This window comes from Astatotilapia calliptera, chromosome 12 (assembly GCF_964374335.1).
Source record: "Astatotilapia calliptera chromosome 12, fAstCal68.1, whole genome shotgun sequence".
NCBI classification, from domain to species: Eukaryota; Metazoa; Chordata; class Actinopteri; order Cichliformes; family Cichlidae; genus Astatotilapia; species Astatotilapia calliptera.
In genome coordinates, this window is record NC_137433.1 from 28,013,461 (window position 1) to 28,037,914 (window position 24,454).

Sequence of the window (24,454 nt, forward strand, 5' to 3'; positions counted from 1 at the left end):
ATGACCTGTTGCCAGTTAACCTAGTTAGCAGCAATATCCTTTCAGCTGTTTCTTTTTAGAATCACTTACTTTTCCAGACTTTTGCTGCCCCATCCAAACTTTTTTGAGACATGATGCTACCATCAAATTCAAAATGAGCTAATATTTTTCATGAAATTTTTGTTTACATTTTTTTCTGTGCATAACAATGAGTTTGAAATTTGCAAGCTACTGCATTCTACGTTTACTTACATTTTACTCAGTGTCTCCAACTTTTTTTTGGAATTAAAATCTATTTCTGGTGTCTGGTTTTACAAAGTTTGGCCACATTATTTTAGTGATATTTTTTGATGCATTATTGAAAGGAGCTGAAGTGGATTCAGCATTAGTGGTAATATTACTGAAATTCTTACTAAGGACTCCAAAGAAATATGCAAACGTATAAGGCATGTTGAATTTATTTCCCCTGCACCCACACATGAAAATGCAAACAAATAAACACAAAGATAATATTACAATACAAACATAGCATACTGTATTCTCACACTTTTAATGTGAAACAGACACTCAGAATTACAGATGCAGTGAAAAAGGGCAAGTTTTCCCAAGAGCAAAGTCTGAAACATTTCCTCTAATTGATTTTGAATAAGGTTATTGTTCTGTGAGAAAAGTTGCAACACTGCTACTGCATAACAACAGCTAGTTTTGCAGAAGACACAGCCAAGAGGCTTAACTTTGTGAGGTACACTAAGAGACAAACGTGCCTGATTCGATGGACAAAGTATTGTTTTTATACCTTTCTTTTTTTTCCTGACAGCTACAGAGACGATATTATTATAGAGAAGCAGAGGAAGAAGGTAAAGGAAGCGTCCAGTCAGACATGCACAACATGCAGCTGTTGTGTGCATGCAGGACAATTATACTTATCATATCATTAATACAGAAAACAATGTCTGATTATTGAAGTGCTACATTTTTTAACCTTCAAAAGGCATTTTTTTAGAATAAAGTTGAACAGATTTTTTTTTCCTATACAAGAGCCTCCGATGCAAAATTAAAATTCAACATGAAAACCAGAGACAAAGAAAAAAACCCAACAACAACAATAAAATCAGTATTCACAGCATAACAATTCCAATTATTTCTTCTTCAATCGTACAATATGTGTAAAGTCACTATATACAAAAAATAATATAAATACAGCATCTGAAATAAATAGCATGGTAAATAACGATCACCCTTTCAATCAAGCAAAGCTACATCTCAGGGAGTGCACTGTGTACTGTCCCAGTTTAGACTGTAGTTGCCCCAGTTACACATAGAGGAGTGATGACACCCACTAGCCCAGCTGACAGTCAATAAATGCCAAAAAAACTAACAAATTGCACACACATGCTGCAAAGCTTTGTGTTAGCAGAGGTTATAACAATATTTAAACAGTAGAGGGAGATATATGCTCATTGGATGCTGCAATGGCTTTACTACATTACACTGACATGCTACTGTTTAGTCTAAATGACACGTCTGATCTTAAAAAAAAAGGAAATGAATGAGTAAAATTACAGTCTTAATTTTAAATAAAATTTTAATATTTTAAATTTGAATTTATATAAAACTTTGTGCTTGCAAATTTTCAATTTGGGAATGTGGGAGATTGACCTGCACTAGTGGAAGGCACTGAATAAATGTTTTAATTTTAATCATTCATATGTTCTTTAAAAAAAAGTCAACCAAATTAAGCAATCACAAATAAATATAGAATTAATTGCTTAACAAGGGAAAAATCTAAATTCATTAAAATATATCACATTTTGTGTTTCGTTTTCGTCTTTCTGCATTATATGTGAAGGTTTAAAGGCTTTTGACGCATTCAGCCCACTGAGGATGCATAATGGCTTAAGAAGTCACCCTGGCAAAAGCGGTGCATGCTAAGCAGAGGATCAGGGGTCAGAATGAAGGCAATTTAGACAGTTACATCCCAAGCTGAATTCATGCAAGTTTTATGCAGTGACCTTCATGACAGAAAGCATTTTAGGGGTCTTGCTCCACAGGACATGGCACGGAAAATGCACAGGCAAAAGAACACAGACAATAGTACAGAGACGTAAGCTCAAACACCTCTCTGTCACACTATCTGTATATGCTACATCTCTGTTACATCCATTAACTCCTCTCTCTCACCCTGTCCTGCACTCTCAGGCTGCCTCAGGAAGTGTGATGCCATGTGCACCAGACTATGACATGCAATTTCCTCAAAACCTTCATACAATGCAACCTCTCTTTCCCCTCGAAGACGAGCTGTCTTACAACCTTACAGGTGCATTTCTCATTCTTATATTCCCCTTTCTCTTGTAAAGCTCTCAAACATGTTCAACTGACCGCATGCATCGATATCTGTCTCCTTAGACCAAATCTCATTCTATTTCCAAGTTGCTCTGAAAATTCTTCTTCCAACTTTCTCTTGATTGATGAGATCACGTGGGCGTTTTGCCCTTTTGGGGGTCCAGGTTCAGCAGGCTCCCACAGGCCACAAACAGCTCTAACTCAGGCGGGAAGCCTGGGCTCTATCTTCAGGGAGAGATCGTAAAGTGTATCCTCATCCATGATCAGAGTCTTATCCAGAAGGTATTGGGTCACCTGGTTATAATCGAATATGGATGACAGGCATGATGATTAAAATATCTTTACGGCTACAGCTTCAATTATTTATTTTCAATTAAAGATTGATGTGATTTTGACTATAAGATGATCTCACAGGAAATACACCAATAGGATTTTGCAAATAAGCTATTCATTAAAGTAATCTGTTTTCTGGTTGGTCCAACTAATACCTGTTTGAAAGATGAGTACATTAGAGCAAAAACAGGAGACTGGGCAATTTGGGATGGTTTCTATTGTTCCATGCATTCTTTAAAAAAAAAGACTACCCATATATCAAAGGGATTTTCAGTAATCCTCTCAGAACAAGAGCCACGACAAGCACATCCAAGAATAATCTGTGCAGTCAAACCAAGCAAAACGAATTCCTTAAAACCACTCTCAAACCTCACTTCTTCAGACTAGTTTTCTTTTATTATTTTAGAAGCTTTTTGACAGTTTAAATGTTATCCTGCCCTTTGATTATATTGTTTAAGTAATAATAATTGCATGTCGTCTAAATGAAATAATGCCTTGTGATGTTTTTGATCTTTAGATAAAGAAAGGTAGTACAGATAAAAATTAAAAATAAAAGTACCTTGGGCTGATGCTCTATTCTGTACGGCGTCTGCTGGAACTGTCGGATCTCTCTGATGATGTGAGATATCTGCATAAAATATGGAATTTATCTTAATACTGACTTAACAGCGTGCACCTCAAGATGATCTGCTTCCAGTGCATTTATTTACACACGCTTACCATCCTCATTTTGGAGAAGTTAACAAGACCCTCCTCTGTAAAATTTGGTGTTCCCTCTTCTATAAAGGCCAAGTCTGTTAGATACATTCCCAAATATGGCACACAAGGAGGGTTGCAACTGGAATGAGAGAGTTAAAGAATAGCATACAAATCAACTTGCTTCCAAGTCCATAAAAACTCATTTTTTGATACGTCCGTCCGTCTATTCTCTCCTGCTTATCCCTGTCAGGGTTGTCGGAGTGTATCCCAGCTATCATACAGCAAGAGGCAGGGTACAGGTCGCCAGTGTGATGCAGGGCTAACACCGAGAGACAGGCAACCATTCCCTCCCACATTCACACCTATGGGAAATTTGAAATCACCATATAATCTAACCCACTAAAGAATAAAGCCGAAGCCACTGAAAGGCCTCGGCCAGATGACGGATTCAAACCCAGGGCCTTCTTGCTGTGAGCCAACAGTGCTAACCACTGCACCATTGTGCTGCGCTTTTTCTTACATATGATGGTATTTTAAAAACAAATGCAAAGTCTCACTTTTTCAGCGTCTCCCTCAGATTTTTAAATCGTCCTTCTGAGGACACAATCTTCTGCAGTTTGTCCATCAGGGCTTTAGTCTGGAAAAGATCACAAACAGGCATTTATAATGATCTAAAATGGCAAGATTTGAAACTTTCTCCAGCCATGAATAGCATTGCAGGCAGCCTGTCTGCTGAATGTTATCAGGATTAAGTAAAGAGCAGACAATAAACCTTACCGCTATTAACATTAAGTGCGATTAAGCACTCGTCTCTTCTCTGAAACCCTCTAATGGTACAGTATCAGTGCCAATGAAAGAATTCCCATTTGTAAACATTTTGGACAAAAGATGTTTTTTTTCTAGTGCTTCACGATGAGATTAAGTGTTTATACACTTTAGATCTTTAAACAAGTATTTCAGGTTTTGCATACAGAGAGGGTTGTTCAGGATTTACCCCACCTGTTTGCTGACTTTAGCCCAGGTCTTCTTCAAACGGTAGATAGCACTTCGATTGAGTGCGGATGTGATTTCCAATACTCCGTTGTAGTTGTTCAAACAGCGACATATGTCTGCCACAGCAACCCACTTCTCAATGGAGTTGGCCCTTGAGCCCACATCAGTATGGGTCATAATCTGCGATGCCACCAGGTTACTCATCTTCAAAAGAAAAAGAATAGAGTAGTATGGTATTAATGAAGAGCTATAGGTACTGAATCTTTACAGAAGAGTCTGGAAAAAAATGGTGCTTAAACACATTGGAAGAAGTTACATCATTGAAGTGCTGACTCGTTTTCATGATGTAAGGTGTCCTTTCTGTCTTATCGACCTTCATCCATCCCTGGCCCAGGAACTCTCTTCGAGAGGGAAGACAGAGATATACCCAAATGAGATCACACACACTCAAGTATAGCAGAGTATAAGTTTCATTTTCTAATGCCTCTGAAATCAGATGGTAAGCAAGTGCAAATCTATTCTCTGATGTTTGGAGTTCTAAAGTTGAAATAAAATACCATTAGTTTTCATTTATGTCCTTCTAAAAGCATGCCCAGTGCCCATAAAGGGGATTTATGTCTCTTTGACCTGATGCAGATCACATATGAGAGGACTGACTGGGTTTCATGAGAGGACTGACTCATAAGGGATGCTCCTGAAGACGATGTGATCCAGCAGAGTGATCTGTTCAGCCAGCTCCATCGCTGAGAGAGATTCAAAACACTCTGCCTTCGGGCAGTCCGCCTACACACACACACACATTCAGAGACAAAGACATAAAAACAAATGACCCCAAACAGAAGTGAGATAGTGAGATATAAATATCTAATAAAGAGACAGGCTGTGATAAATATGGTTTATGACATTTGACAGTCCCTGGTTAGCATCACTGTCAGCACAGAGTCTATTTACCCCTTCTGCCCAGAGCTTAGAACACTGTGAATGACAGACGCTTTTCACAATTTACAAACCCAATACGTCTATTTGTTTGTGATTTCCAGAGATAACCGATCCAATCTAGGAAATTGTCAGTGCTTGTGATTTTTTTTGTCATCATGTGCAACAGGTGGTGATAACTGTGAAAGTATTTCGCAGAAATTTGTAATACTTTGTAACTACATGAACAAAGCCATAAAATTAGGTATTGCAAAACAAGACATTTAAGCTATGTAGAAAATTACTTTTTCTCTTTTTATACTGGAGATAGAGTAGATAGATTAAAGCTTGCTAAATAAGCTCCTCCCTTATTGGGTTGCCAGAGCAGGTAGCTCCACATCCAGCATCCACATCAAATATGTGGATGCTGGATGTCCTTTCTGACACAACCCCAAAATGACTGGTGTCTCCTCCTGGTCTTGAATAAGGACCTTTTGCATCTTAGGCAAATTTATAACTCGCTATATTATAGAGTCACTACTAAAGCTAACTGAATAAAATACCTTGAGATTTCAAAATAAATCTTTTTTTTATCTTATAGTGGGCATTCGTCAAGATGCCCACTGTAGATCCACTGCCTAAAACAATCTGATTTAGCTTTCTTCACCCTCCCCTTAAATCACCTTTCTTCTGAATGCAATGAGAAAGTTTGAACAGCATGTGGGTAGTGCTGTGCCTACAGCCAGAGCTGTTTGCCTGGGATAAACATATCGATGAGATCTCCGCTCCTCACTTTGATATAGATCCAAGAACAGATACTGAGGGTTTAGGGCAGCTGAATTTTGAACTTTGGCTCAAAGGAATTGTTAATATCAGTACCCAGGATGAAAAAGTTTGTATATATGACAGAAAATAGGGAAAAGCTTCATTTTCTCACCATCTGTAAGATGTCTTCTATTCTCAGTTGGGCATCTTCCTGATCATCTTGAGAAAGCGCACTATCAGACAGAATAGAGGAGAACAGTAAAAGTATTAGAACAAGAGAGTATTAAAAATTAAAAACAACACTATTTGATGACATATTTTTGTCATTCAAAGGTGCCAAAGTGCTTCGTGTACATGCTGCTTGTTTGTACGAGAGCATGTTTTTGTATGTATTTGAGTTTCAGCTGTACTTTAGTATGTTCGCAGTAGCTTTCCTCTCCTGAGGCAGAAGGTCTGGATCTCTAAGCACCTCCTCCAGGAGACAGATCACTGACATCTTAAGGTCCCCATTCATCTCAAAGTCCTAAGCACAAACAAATACATGTTTACATTATACAGACTTTGGTAGTAATGGTAACAGTAACACAAGCCTGATTTTGATTCAAACTAAAATCTTAACCAGAGAAGTGAAGATAAAGTGAAGTGAAGTAAACAAACAAACAACACAACTGGATTAAATGGAAAAATGTCCTCTATCATGGTATATTTCATTTTAGTTGGTGATATAATACAGAGTACTTTTCTGTTATTAGTAATATACAAAGCAGTTTGTCACATCCTCCGTCAGAATAGCTCTGATCATTGGGACCTCTGTCCTGTGGCACCAAGATGCTTTTGTTCTCGTTCTTGTGGTTTTAGGCTCTTTGTATTGGTCTCGTTTCAGTGAATCCTTCAGATGCTTGACCAGACTGGGATGAGAAGAATTTATAGGCTGGGTCTTTAGGCTCTTTACTGTGTTTCTTGTGGAGGATTTAGGTCAGTTTGCCAGTTAACCATTTATAGCCAATTATATTTCATTCTTCTAAATACTGCTGCTTTTTTGATACCTGGTTTTTAGCACTAGATACATTTGCTTTTTTACTCAGATTTTTAATTTAGATTTTTTTAACCAACCTATTTTGCAGAAGTATTCCCAGAGGCACAAGTACCCATAGTTAAGAACTTGCATAATAAGACAATTACATTTCATGAAGTCTGTTGTTCAGCTGATGTGTAAGGTACTTTAAAATACCAAAGAAACAGCTACCACTGCACAGCTGATTAAATAGATGATTATTAATCTCAGTAGATATATTGTTAACAAACTGAGGAATATTATTCACATATTATAATTTCACATACTACCTGAACTACAGGTGATTCTACTCTTGTAATTAATATTGCCTCAAGTCTCCACACAATAAAAGCATCACCTGATCAATCATCAGTCACGGCGGCATGATACTTCTTCCAAATCCCCGTTCCTCTTTCATTTCTTACAGTCTTTTCACTTTCCTCTCCTCCAATTTTCTGCTTTACTCCTACCTCAATTTAACTCCTGTTTAAAGGTCAGTTTTAACAAGCTCTTTCTGTTCTCTGGCCTCTAAAAAATAAGTGGGTGTCTGTATGTGTGTATGTCATTGTGCGGGCCTGTGTGTTAATAAGTTGACTAAAGCTGGACTGTCATCACAGCATTTTGTTTTATCGAAGAAAAATACATAAAACATATTGATGCAGTTAGAGTGTAAAGATCTCTGCAGGGAGGCAGGCAATTACCTTGATGTTCAATTCATTAGAGGCTGGCTGTTTAGCACAAGAGTAGGCAGGCTGAGCCAGCTGACCAGTTAAAACAATATTTGGTGTGTGTTTGTGCACAGTTTGCTGTTTACGCGATCAACTGGGAGCAGTGGAGCAGAGCGAGAACGCATCAATCACCTGTTTTAATGAGACCGCAGACTTGATCACCCCAGCAAAACACTGGACCCACACACACACACACACCCACACACACAACATGCACAGAGAGTGGTGGGTACAGACAGACCTGTGAATGTTTGGAGACCCAGTGGCGCAGAACATTGAGAACTCTATTAGTTGCAGCTCGGCGAATGATGAACTCTTTATCACAGGTTCTTTCAGAGTTAGTAAACACTGGATGGAAAATCAAAAACAAACAAAAAGCAGGCATTTCAAAGTTTTGAATATTAAAGCATCACATGAGCTATTTTTTAAAGGTTCATGATTATGGAAACTGAGTTATGGATTATCCACTGACCCTGTCCCCCAAGAGATGTTACTGCTTTAACAATATTAAACCTATATATAACTAAAAAAAGGAAACAAAATTAACCGTATAACGTTTTTATTTTATGCCCACCACGGGGTTATTATACTTCTGGTTTTTATTTTTGAGTTATTATTCACTTTTACATTGTTTTTTCTTTATATTTCCTTTTTGATTTTTCTGGTAGCTTTTGCAATCAGAATTATGATCTGGATGAATTGTTTAATCATTTTTACTCTGTGTGTGTGTGTGTGTGTGTGTGTGTGTGTGTGTGTGTGTGTGTGTGTGTGTGTGTGTGTGTGTGTGTGTGTGTGTGTGTGTGTGTGTACCTGGCGGTGCACCGTGTCCTGCTGCTGCTGTGGCAATAGCGAAGGCTGAAGCTGGAGAGACTGAGCAGCGTGAGTTCTCCCCTGGCTGGACTGCAGGTGCACAAGCACATAATTATCATCAAAGGCAACAACAGCGTGAACATAAACGCTAACTTTCCTTTCAATCTAACATAATGAAATATGATTCCAATGTCTATTGACTGAAATGATTTTTCTTTTATGTCTTATTGCTTTACCTGAATATAATCACTGTTTCCTTTATAAGGTAAAATTATTCTTTTCATAATTTTTTTTTTAAATTTTCCTGGAAAAACCTTGTTTGTATAGGGCAAAAAAAGTATTCATGTAAAACATTCAAAAAATACTCTGTAAATAGAAGATTATTTGTTATTAGGGAGTATACCAAATTTGATGGCTCTGAAATGGCCATGGACATTTGTGAGGCCTACATACTGTTACATGTTCTTAACATCAGCTATCAACACTTGAATTTATTATATGGTTTGTGACTTTTGAATGGATAAAATAAACAAAAATAAAGACGAAATAAAGATGCAATAAAAATATCAAATGTTCTGCTTGCAGCATAGACTTTCTTCAGTGTTATTCTGCCTGTCAATGAACTTGATCCACTGCAAGAAAAACCATGCTGACAAAGCTAAACACAAATACTTTAACAAACACATGTATGTTGCTGTGTGATGTATGGGCTTTGTATTTTAGTATGATGTTAGTCTATAGGGTCAAGGATATCTGCCTAACTCTGTGGCTCTGTAAAGTAGCCTGCACACATAGGCGGCCTCTTACCAGGCTGTCTGTAGCGAAGGTGTCGAGGTGTGGAAGGAGAGCGGCACGGCGACATATCTCCTGCTTCACTGGTCTGTGGAGACTCTGGGATGATTTTCTCTAGTGACGCTGACTCCAGTACAGCTAGAAAGAAGGAAAAGCAAAGTTGAAGATTGCTGGTGGTGACCATGATGCTAATGGTTTTTTTACTGGACAAGAGGCCCATTATAACTAAATTAACAGAAATTACTCAGTATAGAGGTCATGCCTGGCATTACTGTTAGTTTGGTGAAACTGTTATAGTACTATGTGTTATGTGTGTGCATATATATATATATATATATATATATATATATATATATATATATATATATATATATATATATATATATATATATATATATATATATATATATAAATATATATACACACACACACACACACAGATAGATAGATAGATAGATAGATAGATAGATAGATAGATAGATAGATAGATAGATAGATAGATAGATAGATAGATAGATAGATAGATAGATAGATAGATAGATAGATAGATAGATAGATAGATAGATAGATAGATAGATAGATAGATAGATAGATAGATAGATAGATAGATAGATAGATTTAAAACAGTAAGATTTTTCACATAATCACTTTTAACTTGTGCTCAGAATGTCACACTGGTAATTTACCAGCATGCATATGCACACACATTAAGGAGACAAGCCAAGAGAAAGATCAACAGACATATACGTGGATGCACATTAGCTGCAGGTACACATAAGCACAGAATGTACTGACTGATTAAGAGCCCAAGAAGCTGAGACAGTATAGAGAAGAGGTGAAGTGGCTCTGTGGTACCAATGCTAATGGGTCTTTGTCTCCTTGTAAGCGGTTAGAAGCACATGAACCTCTCATGCACATACACACACACACACACACACACACACACACACACACACACACACTCCATACACATGTGCAAATATTGATGAGTGTCAAATTGAAACCGTGTTGCCTGAGATGCCCTGACGCTATACCTCTCCAGCCTGAGAGAGCTGTTTAACACTACCATTAGAAGATCTGACCGTGTGTGGTGGGAAGGCGGCTTAGCTGACTTTGGCACACAAATGCCAGGAGATAATGATGTCCCACCAGGCACTTGTTCTGCTCTTACAGGGAAACACTTCACTCTGTCATTTGATTAGTAACCTTCAGTGCTTCATAAACCCTTTAGTACACCAACAACTCTTTAAATGTATAAGTTTAGTGGCAATACATACACCGATAATATACCTAAACAACAAACATAGTCCAGCACATAGTCTCTAACAGCATGTGGCCTGATGCTATTTGATATAAAGAAGCAGAAAAGGTTACCGGACATGCTTTTTGACCTGCAGGCAAAATTTAAAAAATCTACTGTTAATTTTAACCTGTGAAAGGTTTTTCTGACCCCCGGTGGTTTAATATCTTTCCTTGCTGAACTTCAGGTAATGCGAGTGCACTGCAACATCACTTATCACTCATTACTACTGTTACAAATGCAGCAAAGCACACTTCAGACCCCATATGCTTAACCTCATGTCAATATTAGTAGCAGCAGAAAGCTTTCAGCCTAATTTAAGTATTTTTGCAGTCTGACCTAATAACCTAAAGCTAACAAACAGGAGAAACATTCATATATTTATGTGCCTATTTGATTATTTACATAATCTGTATTATTTTTCAAGTACTAAAAGTTGACAATGATTATTTCCCTGTTTTTCTTATAATACAGTAATGAAAACCATAGAATAACAGATACATTTCAACAATATTCAGTCCTAATGTTCTGAAAAGTGTAATAGGGGAAACTATGAAATACCTCTGCGTATACTCCGTCGCAGTTTTCCACAGAAGGGGTCAATTCTGGGGACATCCTCTCCCTCTGCAGTTGAGCAGGGACTCTGGTCAGGCGAGGAGGGAATAGGAGGAACTTGCTCTTGTGTTGGCTTAGAATTGTTCGGTGGAGGAGAGGTGGAAGAGGGAGGGGGGGGAGGAGAGGAAGTAGTTGGGGTTGGGGTCTGAGGTGTTGGTGTCTGGGCAGATGTGGGGCTACTGCCAGCAGACTGGGAAGTGTTGTTGTTGACACTGTAATTGGACAGAGGACTGGTCAGATCAAGGCCCCCGACTCTGGCCGTGATAGGGGAGTGGAGGGACAGCTTTCGAGTTCGGACGGGGGAGGTGGTCCGGGATGGGATGGACAGAGGAGGTGGAGAGGAGAACTTGCGGCAGAGACGAGGAGATTTGTCATTCACGTGGTCCACGCCTCTGTTATTTTGATTGGTGGCAAAAAACAGCTCCAAAGACCTAAAAAGGAACATAAGTATTAGCAAAATAATGGAATTGTTAAAAACAAACAAAAAGAAAATCAATGAAGAAGTATTTAAAAAAAAAAGACAAAAGAAAAAGGAATCTGGAGATGCATCAGCTCAAAACAAAATTGCTGGTCTTTGTAAAACTTTCATTACCAAAGGGTTTTGTTAGTTTTGTTGTTTTGTTTTCCTGTATTGGAGATAAGTGTTGATTTAGAGGCAGAATCCAATATCCCTGTGTGTTTTCATAAGTCAAAAAGGAGAAAAGTGTGGCTCGGGAAAGAATCTGAAATTTTACAGTGCACTGGGTAAGCCTGAGGTACAGAGTACTAAATGTAGGACATTCAGCTACTGCGGTTATCCAGAGTGAATTAGAACGAGTGGGCACATACAGTACAGTAAGAAATTATTAAAACAGTGACACAATTTTCACTGTGATACAGTCATCTCTTCTACGCTGAGAAATAACTAGAAATAAAACAACATCTTTGAGGTTACCCTGGTGACCGTCAGCTTTAATAGTCAGATATTTATACACATATTAAATTAACAGTGTGGGAATCGCATACCTTTGCATGCATGACTTCCTACTTTCAAATAACGGCGGAGGCTAGACGAGTTAAGCTAACTCAGTGCTGCTCTAATTAAGCTGAACCCAGAGAGACTCGTCATCAAACTGTGGAGTCCTCCTTAGCACTATGAAACTTTATGGTATTTATCTAGTAGCTGCTTTCTTTTTATGAGCTGGAACTGCTTGGGTTTAGTCTCATTTGTGCCATCATTGATGGTTTAAATGAAGAAGGTATATTAAAATCAGTGACCACAGTTGGAGATTAGCTGTTGAACAAAATTTAAAAGCTTTCATTTATAGAGCCAGCTTAAAGTGTCGTGGCAGTGGTTTAGGGAACTACTTGCCGTACTTGATTAGTACACCAAAGGTAAGGTGACTGACTTGTGCATTTGAAACATTTAGTATCTGCATTATCTATAGTTGTTGTGATGATTGTTCATGTCCCCTGTCCTAAAACTGCTAGATCATACTGGGCTACAACTATAATGTGAATATATAACATGTCAACAAACTGGAAAGACTAGGATTTTAGTACTTGTGTGCTTTACATGGCAAAATCACAATCAACAAAAATGTGTTCAGCAGAAAAAAAACCAAAAATCATCTTTTATTGCAGATTTGCAACATTTGAAATGCTTTGTTTAGCAGGCAATGAAAGCGTGTAAAAGCTTTAATCAGCAAGCATTTGGATTATCAATCTTATGATGACATTTACCCTTCAAACAGACTTGTGTGTACAGAGCTACATCGAGAAAGAAGTAATCATGCGTAGATAAACACGCTCACAGTCATCATTTATTCACACAAATCTGTTATTCAGCAGGAAACAAGGGAAGAAATTGCAATCCAGATAGAAAGAGGAGGGAGAGAAATGATAGCAGCATAAGGGAAGAAAAGATACAGGAAACGCAGAGACGACCAATACCAAAGTACTTTGAAGCAGGGAATAGAAAAAGAGGACGCAAGCGGCAGAAGATGAGGGACTGGAGGAGAATAGTAAAAGGGATAAATGTGGTTAAGATAGATAGAAAAGCCTGAAGGACGCGATACTTCTGTGATAAAACATGCCACAGATCAGCTAAAGATTTAAGAAAATTATTTCATAATTTCTCCCATTCCCATCTTTATATTGTTGATTTAAAACTGGTGGAATCACAATACCTGTGAGTTTTCATATAAAGAGCTGTTCTGGCAAAGTAGAGAGGAAAGTCATGCATCAGTTAAGTATCATAGCAGAAGAAAAGAAGAACAAGCAGGAAAGTAGGACAGAGATAGCAAGAAGGGAGGCAGAAAGAAGAGCGTTGGTTACTTGGACTGATCCATGGCAATCTTCTTGATCTTCAGACTGTAGTCAGAACAAATGGGTGAGATGGACAGACGGTCAAATGAGTGGTACTGCATCCTGTAGCTGGAGGGGATATGGAGAGACAAGGGACATGGATGACACAAAATGTAACGAGATAGAGGATGGTTTAAGATAAGAATATGGAGTGATGATAAACAAATGTCTCAGAAGAGTAAAGGTGTGTTTGAGAAAGGGGACAGAAAGTGTGTGAGTCAGACAACAGCAGCACATGTTCAGTGTCCGAGATGTCAGCACATGACCACATGGGAGAAAACTCCAGCACAAAAACACAGAGCTGGGTTTTTGTACATGTATGTAGGTTTTATGCAGTGCATTTGCTCAGAGAGTTGGCATCATCTTCTTTAATCTAGAAAAACTAATAAAAAAGAGGTCAGCACTTCATCTGTCAGCCATTTGAGTCTTGTTCCAACACTAAACCAGCACAGAGTGTAAATTCACCTTTACCATCATTAATAGAGTTAGCTGATGACTTAGCACTCCCCACTCATCAAAATATGCAAAGCTAAAACTGAGGCTTAAATACAGGTCAACAAACAATTGGATGTTTTCATGGTGGGCTGGACTTAAATTAAAACAATGTTTAGAATTTGACCCAATGATAGAATCAGACAAGAAGTTAAAGGAAAAGTTGTATTGCAATAGATTCTCTGCCCACGAATCACTGCAGAATTTCACAGTTTCAGAGTAAATCCATCCACTCATTAACGTGATATTTCTGTCTAGAACATAGAGGTAGACCCTTTTTAGCATGGCTAAAAAGCACCAGTATAATAAAAAAAATCCCCTTATAAACCTCCTATTGTAAAGTTTTTTTTCTGGAGAACAAAGGAGAGGGGAAAAAAAGCTTTAGTAAAAAAGTGGCATCGCTTCACACAGGGTGGTTCATCTTCCCGCACCGCTCTGGTGCCTGGATGCCCCTCTCCTTTTCTCTTCCCAGGAAGGAAGGCCACAGGCCACAGTGAGTGAGGTAAGACATTTTAAAACCAACCCTCGGGTGGAGGAAAAGGCAAAGCTTTTCCAGTTGAAAAGCTAAGTTAAGTAAAGCTGTGAAAGGAATATAAACAGACAATTTTGATGTAGCCACGAGTGAGAGAGAAAGACAGAGAGCTTCAGAAAAGTAGAGAGACAGAGAAACGTCTCATCTGACACACTGATTATTCCTACGACTTTGCCAAAAACAGTTTGAAGCATCTGTTCAGTTGGTCTCCAAAAACAGGCCAGTTTATAGTTCAGTTAGTATGTGTTTAACCTTGTGGACAGAGGTGAAAGCTGCTTGCTTCTTCCAAAACACTGACCCACATCTGACTACATCATTCACATATTTACAAAAAAACAAGTAAAAGGACGCTCATAAAACCCTCTCAGAACACCCAGGTAATGGCAATATACAAGATTGTGTGTGTTTGTGTTTGCAAAGGGCACAAATACTGGCCGGAATAAATGTGCCCATGTTCATAAAAATTTGATGGAGCTCAAACCAGTAAACAGTATTTCCCTGAGGATTTATGAGGCGCTTCAATCTGCACGGTAGCAATGAGCATGTACAGAATCTGCTTTCAATCTGTGTTTGTGAATGGATATTTGCATGTGTGAATGGTAAGACCTGATAGGTATGGAGGAGAAGGGCTTCTTGTAGATGTCAGCCAGCTTGTCCATGACCACGGTTGCTGTGGTGAAGATCCTGTATGTGTGCAGGAAGGTGTTGAGGAAGTCTATGGAGAGGAAGCGAAGGTCGGTCAGCCTCTCCAGCAGCCGCTCCACGCTGGCATAACGGATCTGGGGGACCTTGCAGGAGTTGAGCGTCTTGCTGAAGCAAATGTCAACATCATCTTTATGGAGACGCACATCGGATCTGATGGATACACACGTACACACACACACAAACTCATAACCAAGCATGGGTGACTGCTGGGTTGCTAAGCTAGGCAAAGGTTGTGAAAGTAACTGAGCAAAAACAGCCAAGGAAGATAAAAAATTAATATAAAACCCACATATTTCAAAGAAAGGACGCAAATAAGGGAATACCGTCAAGCAGATTTCAGCAACAGCATAAATTAAAAGGAAACAAGCATAAAAAAACCATATTTTTAACCAGATGTGCCATCACAGCTTATGTTCTGCGACACGTGCGTGGCATGAAGAGATAGCCTTCTCTTCACACACACAAAAATACTTACTTGATCATATAAGGCACTGTGACTTTTGAGTTTTCCTCAAACACACTGGTCATCAAGCCATTACAGCGAATATTATCTATGCACTGCAGAGACGGAGAGACGAGAGTAGCGAGATGAGCAAATGAAAAAAGAAAGAGAATTACATATATAATTATTATCATGTATTTTTTAAGCTACAGCATTTAAAGCAGATAAGTGTTCCAGATCTATTCTAAAATAATCTCGTACTGAACATCTGTTTTCTTCCTTTTTATTAACAGTAAATACAGCACACTCTTTGACACTGTTTCACAAGTCTCGTTGAAGGCACTAAAAAAAGAAAGTTATTTAAAACTGTAAGTGTATTTTCTTTTGTGCCTGACTAGAATTAATGCAGAGTGACATGCTTGTTTGGTGTTACCCTGTTTATGAAGTACTGAGGCACTGAGCTGAACTCGGCCCTGGGGAACTGCACCACAGTCTGTGTTTACTAAGCCATCTCAATGCCCAACGGAGACATGCCCTCGTTATTTGAAGGTCCTTGTTTTTTGTCTTTGTCTGGGTGTATATTTGCATGATTTATGTAGTACCTGGCTAATATCACTAGTCCAGGCAGCTTTCTCCTGTCGTGACGGCGCCAGCAACACCACAGTAAAAGAAGACGAGTCTGACGGCTCTACGACAAGTTTAAAGTCCAGCTGACCAAACACCTGACCACCAGCTTTTGCTGTGATAGATGAAAAACAATGAGCTTTTTAAACTACAACAATCAATAATTCATAATTACTGTAAAAATAAAATGCTTGCACATACACAGTCATATTTTACACACACATACACACAGCGGGTTAATTAGGGTTAACCTGCTATATTCCCTCTACACCCCTCTGAGGCTTAGGTGTAAAAATGAAGTGTACACATGTATGTGTTTGTCTCAACACTTTTTGTGTGTAGATGTTTCATCAGACTCCCTAATTGCAAAATGGAAAAAGCAAAACAAAAAAACTAATGGATCTGTAATGTTAAAAGAGCTAAACCTGACATTTAAAGGGGTGAGCGTTTGATAATTAAAGGGAAGTCACAGGCACTTATCACCTGACACCTAATTAACCTCAGTGAGTGGTAAGGGAACTAAATGAGCCATGAGCTGTGCATGTATTGATAGGATGGACATAGTACTTGATTGATGCGATATACTTACACTCTTCATCATTAGCGTCTGGTTCCTCAATAAGTGTGCAGTCAATAAGGGACAAAACTCCACCTTGCTGCAATAGTTTAAGAGAAAATATGCACAACTATTTATTGGTAATTTGGATGAAAATGAATGTTGATTTACAAAAGAAATGTCTTTGCTGAGGTATAGATACACTGTAAGGTTAACCCTGTTCTCACCTTGAGAAGGTGAAGTTTTCCCCCAGAGCTGCGTGTGCAAACAAGGAAGTGTTTGGTAAAGAGAAAACACTGCCTTTCCCCTTCCTTCTTCAGAGAGAGGGACCCCAGGCGGACTTTGCTTAGTTTCCCTCGCTCTACCGATGGCAGCTGGATCAGAGACCCTGTGGAGCGGGAGACACGCAGGATGTTACATTTGATGAAACCGGCAGTAAGCTGAGGGATGTGTAGCATTTACAATGCCACAAACACAGACATGAAAAAGTGATGTTAAGTGTCTCAACATGACAGTGAATGAGATTAAAAAAAGGAGTTGATCTTTGAAACAGGCAGGTTTAGAGGCAAAAGTTAGTCCCTGTGGATTAAAAGCAGACAGGAACCATGGATCAGTAAAGTGCACTGTCAAAACTGGCATCAGGACTTCGTTTTGTGATGTGTGATTCAGCTGCAGGAGAAAAATCTCTGTCTTCTCTACAGCTCATTTGTAAGGAAACTTGACATTTGTCTTCCACCTCCTGTACTAGCAGGTATTATGACCCAAAAATGCACACTTTAAGTGGAAAATTGCATCCGCACAAAACTGCATAATTTTGATTAAAAGGATTTAACTGTAACAGAAGCAAGATTACATATTAAGTCACAGTAATAGTTCTTATATCCATAGATGAATGCAGATATGTCACTTCAACAGTATTAAGGTTTCTATTAAACTCTTATTTCTTGCTCTAGAATACTTTGGTATACAGAAGAGTTAATGGACCCCTTAATGACTGTAAAACACCCAGGTCCCGTGGCTGCAAAACAAACCCAAATCATCACCCCCTCACCACAATGGTGATGGTTGGTATGAGGTCTTGGTGCTGATATGCTGTGTTTGGTTTTCTGCAACTACTCTGAGAATTGCACAGTCTGACCTTGGGACGAATTTGCAGGGAGGTCCACTCCTGGGAAGACTGTGGAAATATAAACCTGAATGCTCCAGACCAGCAAATTTGCAAGTTTGGCTGTTATTTACCCTCTTAATTCCCACTGAAGCAGAAAAGGTGTACTACATTTTTCACAGGACTGTACATAGAGTCCTGTGAAACCTTTCTTTTTCTCATGACTGTAGCCTACACAGGTGATATTGACCAATCTATTTGTCTGCGCAGTGGGGAAAACCGTGGTCATGGTCTAAGTGCATCATGTAGGTGAGATGTGACTTAAAGGAATCATACACAGTATAATACTTAGTTAATAATCCATTAAGGCTTCTTTAGCAGTCAAACAGTCTAGACCAGGGGTGGCCAATTATTATCCCAAGGAGCCTTCTTGGCGCAGCCGTCCAACCAGTCACAGTCTGTTCTTGCTTAGCCCCTTGGGAAAATTAATTTCCCACCCTTGGTCCAGACAGTCTCGTTACTTTCTAATGCTCAGAAAAATATGTACCATTCAGTACCACATCTACATTTTAACTGGAAAAGCTGACAGAGAGACAAACCTTGCCACATAGCCAAGGCCATGAGACAATGAAAGATTTCCAACTTCACCGAGTTACTGATAACAAGTTGACAGAAAAGGAATTTCTTACTATCCAGGAAACCTTCAAAGATTTGCTGTCGTTGAGGTTTGCTCTGCACTGATGAAGACTCACCCTGTCTGACGAACGTCTGGCTGGTGTCCAGCAGGATGTCACAACCTTCCACTATCATCCGTTCTATAGCCAGGTTCTTACGGATGTTTTCTGTGTCGCTCACCTCATCGTGCATTACTCTGGCCACACACACAAACACACAAGTTTGTTCAGGATTCAACAACAAGAATTTTAATAGAAGTAGACGACTCTGACACATACCTGGACAATTCCTCTAATTTGGACTTGGCAAATTCAAGACTCTTGCGCTCCACATGCTCGTGAGGGGTGTGAGCCAGTAATTCATGCAAGGTGATGATGTAACGAGGAATCTTGTTGAAGGAAAGAGCACAATAGCACATGGAGACAAGAATTGAGAAAAACACACATGTTGGAGTCATGTTACGGTTTGTTTGTGAATACAAGAGGATGCTGATGGTCGTTATCTACCTGGAACATGGGGTATGTGAGAAAGGTCTCGAGCATCCTCCCCTCACAGGCAGCATTGGACTCGTACTGCTTTAGAAGCTTGTCAAAGTCTCTGTTCTGCTTACAGTTGGCCAAAACCTGCAGGCTGTACTGATGGTTACGCACAAACTCCTGGTAGATGTTTAGCATCGGCAGCAGGATGTCAAATAGGTCAGCTAGAACAAGAACACACACAGTACGTAAGCCACATGAAGGCAAAGTAGTTATTAAATTATCATTTGTAGTGCTAACAGCAGTACAGTAACAGTAGCTGATGTTCACAAGTATCTCCCATCTCCACTGCAGTTGGAGTATTAGCTTGAGGTTTTTCATGATTATTTGTGATTTTGAAAAATTAGCAGAGTTGCTCCTAACTGTGATTTTAAGGATTGTTATTCCTTTATCTGTACTTTGTGTGTACAGGTTTTTAATATATTCTTGTTTTGGTCTCTTAGATTTTTATGGATAGTACTTCATATGCTTGTATTTTTCTCCACTGTTTATGTCTCCTTCTCTTTTGTCTTTGTATTAGTTCTCTCTCTGCTTTTCCTTGTGTATATCTTGTTCTTTTATTTCCTGCCTTTGTCTTCCCTCTTTGTAATTTACTGCTCCCATCTGTGCTTCACTGTTCAATCAACCCTATGTGTATATACAGTCCTGTCTTGCCTTTTGTCAGCTCATCTGTCCTCTGTTTTTATTTACCAACCTAATTTATTTCCAGTCCACATTCAGTGAGTCTCTTGAGTTTTTTTTTTTCCTCCGGTTGAATGATCTTGCCAATGTTACTCTTTTTGTCTGGAATTAAAGTTATTTTATTTTTCCTAATTTAAATCTTTTAGGCACAGATTAGGCACCTGTCCACATGTTTACAGGTAAACATAGTTTGTGTGTGTGTGTGTGTGTGTGTGTGTGTGTGTGTGTGTGTGTGTGTGTGTGTGTGTGTGTGTGTGTGTGTGTGTGTGTGTGTGTGTGTGTGTGTTGTGGCCTTATATCCACACGTAAATGTCATTTTAGGTCACTGACAATTGAACTTTTCAAAACATACTTCCACAGTGAAGAGTTTCAGAAGTACTGTTTCTGGGTTTTCATGCAGACAAGAGGAAAATAAAGTCTTGGAAAGGTCCTTTTTTTTCAGACCGCGTATTGAGTTATCCTTTGAAAGCTTCAAATTGGCCAATATTTCTGCTGAGTTATGTTTATATCACCACCTGTTGCTTCAGCACACTCCTGGCGTCAGTTTTCACAATGTCATGCTGAGGCATATGTTTTTCAAAATTAAATTTGCTCTAATTGTTGATGACTGTACAGAGGATAGAGACATGAATCTTTACAAAGAAATTTATGGGAGAATCTCAAAACGGCAAAGATGTTGGCCGCCCTCAAAATGCCCACCAAATAGTGAAAGAAAAAGAAAGAATAAAGAAAAAGCAAAATCCTGACTTCGGATGAAAATAAACTGCCAAATCAAACAGAGAGAAATGTATTTCTATAGCTGTCTCTGCAGAACCTATGTAGGTTAAACACACATTTTTCAGTTGGAATCGTAAGCATTTGAATAGTATTCATAGAAAACTGAAGAATCATAAATACTGATCGAAAATACTGCAGAATTTGTTGATATAAAACATATTATAGCTCAAAGGACTGCACTGAATCAGTCAGCAGGAAAGGGCGAGATAAGGCCTGTGTGTTTAATCAGCAGACCCTGTTCTTTTTGAATTTGTCACAAGTAATTTGCTGCCACATCTTTCAGCAGTCCGTCTCCTAGGTGATGCTTATCTGATGGGGAGGGGTTGTTTTAGGAGGTGAAATGATGGGATGCCTTCTGGGTGGTCATTGTCTGTCAAGACAATAACTGCCCTTGTTGCCTACTGAGATAGGGAAACGTGCGTATGCATGAGTGAACAGAGCAGTAAGACGTCAAGTATGACGTCCGAATGAGACAAACTGGTTGCAGGGAACCACTGAAAGCCTGACCTTGATGTAACTGAATAGTTGCAGAGAGAGTGGGTTTGTGCGATTTTTGCGCTTTATGGGAGGACAAGTAACAGCTTACCCAGCACCAGAGTTGGCCAGTTGGCTATCCTCGCCTTCAGGCCTTGATGAAAAATCTCATGAAGGAACATGATGGTCTCACTGAAGACACGTTGCGAATACAGTGTGAAAACAGAAATGAAAAGAGGTTTCATCTATTTATTTATCTTCAGTCTCTGTCTCTGCTTGTGCACCATGCGTAATTAACACTCCAGAGATTAATTTGCACTCACAGATGGACAAAACATGTTTGTTAATCGCACACATACACACCTGTTGAGGAAGATGCTGCTGACGTCGTCATGGCTGATGGGGGGTTTCTTGGAGCTGGCAGCCATCCTCAAAGGTCTGAGGAAACAGTTGACCAGGATATAGAGCTGGTGGACGTACCTGTTATTCCACACATAGAAAAATTTTCAAACATTCAAATTAACCCATATTTTAATGATAATGTCTCATTAAAATAGTATTAATTGGGTGCCAACTTTGTAGTCAGATGATACAATTTCCTTTTATTTTGTTTTTAGCAGAAAGTTATACTCTGGTATACTTGGTTTTATTAATTCATTTGTTAGATTTGTAATTGTATTTTATATTTTTTTACATTGTATATTAGTATGTAGCACCCCCACCACCCCTGCACAATGACGCAGGCTACTGGTCAAATGTCAGCTGTCAATCAACAGTCAACATGTAGTGAGCACAGACCAGACTATGGAAGAAAAGCACATCAGCAGGTCGGTAGAGCGTAAACTGTTAGCAGCTGTTCCAGTGCTATAGAGTCCTGCTTTTTGCGTAGGACATTGATGCAAATTATGCTAGCACACGTTCCCAAAAGGCCTGAAGCAATGAGCATCGAGTGATAGCACTGTCACACTGGGAACAGAGGAACTGATAAAATCCACTGACATCCACTTTATTGTGGACTGCATTCATAATTTTCCCAACTTATGTAGTTAAGTCTGTTTAATGCTCCCTGGCAGCACCTGCCAAGCAGACAAGAAACGGATGCTAGAAGGATACAGATACATGAACAGCCAATCGCTGTCACTTATAACCACTAAATTTGAAAGCTGGAAAGAATCCCTCAAGAAAGGTGGGGCATTTTTACGCAGTTTTATTTACATTAAAATGTGTGCTTGAACTAATATTTAATATTGTGCTGTAGATGGCATGTAGAAAAGAAAATGATAGGACCGTGTAGTTTATGCACTCGCTGCTGTCATGGTCCGGGTGTGTGCCAGTGTGTCTCCCTCCGAGCCGGCGTCTCCACCCCTGGGAGGGGCCTCAGTGTTTTTGCTGATCGTTGACATCTGTGGGTAATTAGCCGGGGGACTCATAAGGCCAGCGTTCTCAATCTCTCTTCGCCAGATTCTCTGCTAAACATCAGTCAGTGCAGGCCACCATCATAATTTCCTTACGTGTTTTTTTGTGAATCACCTTTGCTTCACTGTATGTTTGTTTTTTGTGCGCCTCCCTTTTTCAGCTACACCTAACTGTTAAACCCCTGGCGAAGAGCTTCTACTTGGATGCTGGACTTTCTGGCAGTCCCTCAGGCTACCACCAAAACTACCTACCTGCCTCTCTGCCTCCACGCCAGGAGTTTTTGGATTTACACACCCGGATTACTCCCCCTCCATGTCATCTCCGACCTCCGTTGGCAAGTACACAGTACGAAGGAGGATTTTGAGCCAAACAACATATTCATATGCCTCCTTATCTATGTTTTGAACATTTGCATTCTGTTACAGTGACCCCGACCTTTTCCTGGACCTTTTGTGACTTGCTTTCCAGTCCAATCCCCGGACCCGGACCAGATCATTATTTAGTTAACGTCTACGCTCACCTTTTGTTTATGAATATTTTGTGTGCACATTAAACATTATTCTTAAAATATATTTACGAGCTGTTCGGCGTCTTGCGTTTGAGTCCTGTCACTCGTCTGAAACGGTCCCGGCCGTAACAGTAGAATCTGGCCAGCAGTTATGGACTCAGCAGACGCGGAACGGTCAGCCATTCAGAGGCAGGGGGCGATATTAGGAAGTCATGAACAATCTATTCAGTTCCTGTTAGCCCAGCAGCAGACTCTTAGAGATGGTCAAAGTAAAATACTGGAGACCCTCCAGGCTCTACAAACTGATATTTCTACTGCTGCTGGTTCCGCCTCGGGCCCCGCGGGCCAAGACTCCGGTACACCAGCTCCTCTGCCTCAACCTGTTGCCGTTGCATCTCCACCTACATCAGCTTTCCGTGATGCTACGTCCCCGGAGCCCGAACCATTCTCAGGGGATCCAGGGAGTTGTAGCGGGTTTTTGCTTCAGGTTGACCTTGTTTTCGGTCGTTCTCCGCGCACATTTGTTGCGGATTCTAATAAGATATCTTATTTGGTGGGTAAACTGCGTAATCGTGCACTTAAATGGGCGGAGGCGTATCTATCGAAGAATCCTTTGTTAACCTGTTCTTATGAGGTGTTTTGGGGGGAATTCCAGAAAACGTTTGCGCACCCCATTTCTGAGGGTAGTTCTGCGCAGAGGCTGCTGGATCTTCGCCAGGGCCGTCAGAGGGTTGCTGATTTTTTGATTGATTTTCGTACTGCTGCCGCCGAAACCGGTTGGCCTGACGACGCTCTGCGTGGGGTGTTTTTCCGGGCATTGAACGAGGGTATGAAAGACCAGCTTGCCTCCCGTGATGAGCCAAAATCTTTTGAGGAACTGGCGTCCCTCTCCCTTCGCATTGACAACAGGTTGCGTGACAGGGAGAGGGACAGGAACTACAAATCCCAGCGCCGTTTACCGCGCTCGTTTCCGGGTACGTCACCGTCGCCGCCTCCGACTGTGGACTCGCATGAGTTTGTCGCCTCGGCTTACGTCACTGATCCCGAGCCGGAGCCTATGCAGATTGGCCGGTCACGGTTGACACCGGAGGAGAGGGAGCGGCGGCGTCGGGCTCATGCCTGTTTTTACTGTGGCTCGCTGGAACACTTGATTGCTGCATGCCCGAAGGAGGGAAAAGGTGTCGCCCGCCGGTAGAATCGGGGATACGGGTGGGCGGTTCGAATTCTGGTCAGAAACCCCGTTTACAACTCCCTGTCAC

General features: G+C 40.0%; 1 protein-coding gene across 2 annotated transcripts in view; it reads right to left on the minus strand.

Moving 5' to 3' along the window:
• Positions 1-421: 421 nt before the first annotated feature.
• Positions 422-24,454, minus strand: part of rasgrf2b (Ras protein-specific guanine nucleotide-releasing factor 2b) — a 49,247-nt gene continuing 25,214 nt past the window's right edge. Inside the window, exons 6-29 of one of the 2 annotated variants that reach the window (XM_026188800.2) lie at positions 21,635-21,751; positions 21,384-21,463; positions 19,310-19,503; positions 19,082-19,191; positions 18,881-18,999; positions 17,251-17,411; positions 17,057-17,123; positions 16,446-16,582; positions 15,877-15,959; positions 15,303-15,551; positions 13,643-13,741; positions 11,273-11,757; positions 9,427-9,549; positions 8,620-8,709; positions 8,051-8,157; positions 6,438-6,550; positions 6,200-6,260; positions 5,027-5,130; positions 4,664-4,748; positions 4,354-4,551; positions 3,912-3,991; positions 3,376-3,493; positions 3,215-3,283; positions 422-2,616 (exon numbers count right to left, since the gene is read on the minus strand). In XM_026188800.2, the coding sequence (XP_026044585.1) occupies positions 2,524-2,616; positions 3,215-3,283; positions 3,376-3,493; positions 3,912-3,991; positions 4,354-4,551; positions 4,664-4,748; positions 5,027-5,130; positions 6,200-6,260; positions 6,438-6,550; positions 8,051-8,157; positions 8,620-8,709; positions 9,427-9,549; positions 11,273-11,757; positions 13,643-13,741; positions 15,303-15,551; positions 15,877-15,959; positions 16,446-16,582; positions 17,057-17,123; positions 17,251-17,411; positions 18,881-18,999; positions 19,082-19,191; positions 19,310-19,503; positions 21,384-21,463; positions 21,635-21,751 (3,142 nt within the window). In that variant the 3' untranslated portion in view covers positions 422-2,523. The remainder of the gene's footprint in view (positions 2,617-3,214; positions 3,284-3,375; positions 3,494-3,911; positions 3,992-4,353; positions 4,552-4,663; positions 4,749-5,026; positions 5,131-6,199; positions 6,261-6,437; positions 6,551-8,050; positions 8,158-8,619; positions 8,710-9,426; positions 9,550-11,272; positions 11,758-13,642; positions 13,742-15,302; positions 15,552-15,876; positions 15,960-16,445; positions 16,583-17,056; positions 17,124-17,250; positions 17,412-18,880; positions 19,000-19,081; positions 19,192-19,309; positions 19,504-21,383; positions 21,464-21,634; positions 21,752-24,454) is intronic. The other variant, XM_026188801.2, reaches the window with a different exon arrangement.